Below are 3,913 nucleotides of genomic sequence, written 5' to 3' on the forward strand. Positions count from 1 at the left end.
TTAGATGTAGTTTTGAGGGAGGTTCTCTCCTCTCTCTCTTTAGGATTAGGATTTAGATTTAGGATTTTATTCGCTTTCCGGATTATCTCTTTACCAGGTTCAATATTCCTTTTTATTTTGTTCTCAATTTAATTATGAATTCTTCTATGTTACATATTACTCTTTGAATTAATGTTATTTGAGGTATTTCAGTTTAATATTGCTTTCTTTTATTTATGTTACTTTTATCCCCAATCTGAAGACATTTTTATTCCAGTAGATTTACTTTTCCCCTTTTGGTATTGGTTAAGAAATCAGTAACTCAGGAGTTATCAAACTCAACATGATTGATAATCGTTATCTTTACTAATTGAATTGAACTTCAATAATCCCAATCTTTCCTTAGGGATTAACTAGGATTTGAGGATCTAACTAATTAGTCACTTGACTTTCCTTTGTTTTAGCAAGGGTTAACTAAATGGAATTAAGATTCAATTTTCATCATCATTGATAAGGATAACTAGGATAGGACTTCTAATTTCTCATACCTTGCCAAAAGTGTGATTTACAGTTATTTATTTAATTTACAGTCTTTTACTTACTTTAATTACAATTTAAATCACTTGTTCCTCATCTTCAAAACCCCAATTTACAATCTTCAGAACCAATAATAAGAACATACTTCCCTGCAGTTCCTTGAGAAGACGACCCGAGGTTTAAATACCCGGTTATCAATTTTAAAGGGGTTTGTTACTTGTGACAACCAAAACGTTTGTATGAAAGGACTTTTGCTGGTTTAGAAACTATACTTGCAACGAAGATTTATCTGCAAATTTCTAGACCACGCAAAAGTTCTATCATCAGACGCGCATGCCACGTGTACGCGTGGAATGAAGAAAAGCAGAGGGACGCGTGGGTAGGGAAATAGGCAAGGGATGCGTACGCGTCTGACGTTAGGATTTTTGCTAGTAAAGAATTTTATAAAAATAGTCGCGTTGTAGATATAGTTTCTAAACCAACAGAAATCCTTTCGTACAAATGTTTTGGTTGTCACAAGTAACAAACCCCTTAAAAATTGATAACCGAAGTATTCAAACATCGGGTCGTCTTCTCAAGGAACTGCAGGGAAGTATGTTCTTATTATTGGTTATGAAGATTGTAAATTGGAGTTTTAAAGATGAGGGACAAGTAAATTAAATTGCAATTAAAATAAGTAAAAGACTATAAAATAAATAAATAACTGTAAAATACACTTTTGGCAAGGTATGAGAAATTAGAAGTCCTATCCTAGTTATCCTTATCAATGATGATGAAAATTGAATCTTATTTCTACTTAGTTAGCCTTTACTTGAGCAAGGGAAGGTCAAGTGACTAATTAGTTTGATCTTCAAACCCTAGTTAATCCCTAAGGAAAGATTGGGATTATTGAAGTTCAATTCAATTAGCAAAGATAACAATTATCGATCACGTTGAGTTTGATAACTCCTGAGTTACTAATTTCTTAACCAAGACCAAAAGGGGAAAAAGTAAATCTACTGGAATAAAAATGTCTTCAGATTGGAAGCAACAGTAACGTAAATAAAAGAAAGCAATAATAAACTGAAATACCTCAAATAACATTAATTCAAAGAATAATCTGTAACATAGAAGAATTCATAAACTAAATTGAGAAGATAAATAAAAAGGAATGTTAAACCTGATAAAAAGAGATAATCCTGAAAGCAAAAGAAATCCTAATTCTAAATCCTAAAAGAGAGAGGAGAGAACCTCTCCCTCAAAACTACATCTAATTCATGAAAAATAACGAATTGGAGACTCTCCTGAATGGATGCATTCCCCCACTTCATAACCTCTGATCTGTGCCTTCTGGACTTGGATTTGGGCTAAAAAGGGCTTCAGAAATTGCTGGGAGAGTTTTCTGTAATTTCTGGTGTGTGGCCTCTGTCACGCGTCCGCGTGGGTCACGCGGTCGCGTCAATTGGAGTTTTCCTTGCCACGCAGTCACTTCAATCATGCGTCCGCGTCATATGCGTTTCGCTCAAGGCGCGCGGTCGCGTCAATCACGCGGTCGCGTCACTACCATTTCACGCTGGCATGCGGTCGCATTGTCCATGCGATCACGTCACTGCCAGTTTCTTTAAAAACTCCGTTTTGTGCTTTCCTTCCATTTTTGTATATTCCCTTTCCATCCTTTAAGTCATTCCTGCCTTAGAAGATCTAAAACTACTCAACACACGAATCACGGCATCGAATGGAAGTAAAGGGTAATTAAAATAATTACTTTTAAAGCATAGGAAACATGTTTTTCACATACATCACATAATAAGGAAGGGAAAGTAAAACCATGGAATTAACATGAATAAGTGAGTGAAGGATTAAATAAATCACTTAAATTAGGCACAAAATATATCATAAAATACGGGTTTATCAACGTCACAGCGCGTGCACGCGTGAATATAACTGCGCGTTTTGCGCAGTGCGTGCGCAATGGTCGCGCAAGTCTTGGTTGTCCTGTATTGGGAGAACACATGGAAGGCAACCGACGCGTACGCGTCAAGTGCGCATCCGCGTGGGTGAGCAGGTGGGCAAACGACGCGTGAGTGTCCGATACGCACACGCGTGCGTGGGAGCTGCGTGTTTCGCACAATGCTTGCGCAACTCTCGGGTAAAATGTACCAAGAATGGCACACAGAGTGATCGACGCGTATGCGTCATGTGCGCGTACGCGTGGATAGGGAATTGGGGCAGGCGACTCGTGGGCGTGCCGTACGCGTACGCGTGAGTAGGAGTTGTGTGTTTTGCGCATTGCTCGCGCAACTCTCGGGAAAGGTATGTTTTTAACACATTCTTGGCAGGTATTCAAGCTAGATAGTCAAGAAAACACTCACAAATTCATGCATGACTCAAAATAAGGCATTTTCTCTAACTTCATCAAATCATCCATACCAAGATAAATGCAATCTACATGAATACCATAGAATTTCGACAAAATCAACAAAAGCTAGCATACCTAAGCAACTCAACAACACCAAGAGATCACAAAATTCACAAGAAACTAAAGCTAGAAGCAAGAAAATATATACAAGGAAGATCTTACCACGGTGGGGTGTCTCCCACCAAACACTTATCTTTAACGTCCTTAAGTTGGACGGTCAGTTGCTTAAGCTTTCCCTTTTCTTGGTGCATCCGTAAGCAAGAACACCTCTAACTCCTTTGATGGATTGTAGCCATGGTACTTCTTCACTCTATGCCCATTCACCTTGAAAGTTGCATCGCTTCGGGAGTCAAACAATTCCACCCCTCCATAGGGCTTTACCTCCTTCATCTTGAAGGGTCCTTCCCATCTTGAACGGAGCTTCCCGGGCATAAATTTGAGCCTCGAGTTGTAGAGTAGAACCTCATCACCCTCTTGAAAATCCTTCTTCCGGATATGGTGATCATGAAATGCCTTAGTCTTTTCCTTATAGATTCGAGCATTCTCATATGCCTTGTTCCTAAGACATTCAAGCTCTTCCAGTTGTAATTTTCTGGCTATACCCGCCTTGGAGAAATCCATGTTACACTGCTTAACTTTCCAATAGGCTCTATGCTCAATTTTCACCGGGTGGTGGCACGCCTTGCGATAGATGATCTGGAAGGGACTCATCCCTAACGGGGTCTTATAGGCCGTCCTATATGCCTATAGTGCATCTCCCAACCGAGAGCTCCAGTCCTTCCGTTGTGGATTCACCACTTTCTCCAAAATTCGCTTAATCTCCCGGTTGGACACCTTTGCTTGTCCGTTGGTTTGGGGGTGATAAGCAGTTGCAACCTTGTGCAATACCCCATAGCGCTTGAGTAGTGCCTGATGTGGGCGGAAATTAGCCGATTAATAAATTAATATAGAAATAACGTTGCGAGTACAGTTCCTAATCGACGAGAATCCGCTTATCAA

General features: G+C 39.5%; 1 protein-coding gene across 1 annotated transcript; it reads right to left on the reverse strand.

Annotated features, from left to right (window-relative positions):
• On the reverse strand, positions 2,911-3,625 carry LOC107640930. The gene is made up of 2 exons (XM_016344434.1): positions 3,239-3,625; positions 2,911-2,940 (listed from the first exon to the last, which is right to left on the reverse strand). The coding sequence occupies exons 1-2, from the start codon at positions 3,623-3,625 to the stop codon at positions 2,911-2,913; spliced, it is 417 nt and encodes a 138-aa protein (XP_016199920.1).

The sequence above is a fragment of the Arachis ipaensis genome, chromosome B05 (genome assembly GCF_000816755.2).
Source record: "Arachis ipaensis cultivar K30076 chromosome B05, Araip1.1, whole genome shotgun sequence".
Lineage (NCBI taxonomy): Eukaryota > Viridiplantae > Streptophyta > Magnoliopsida > Fabales > Fabaceae > Arachis > Arachis ipaensis.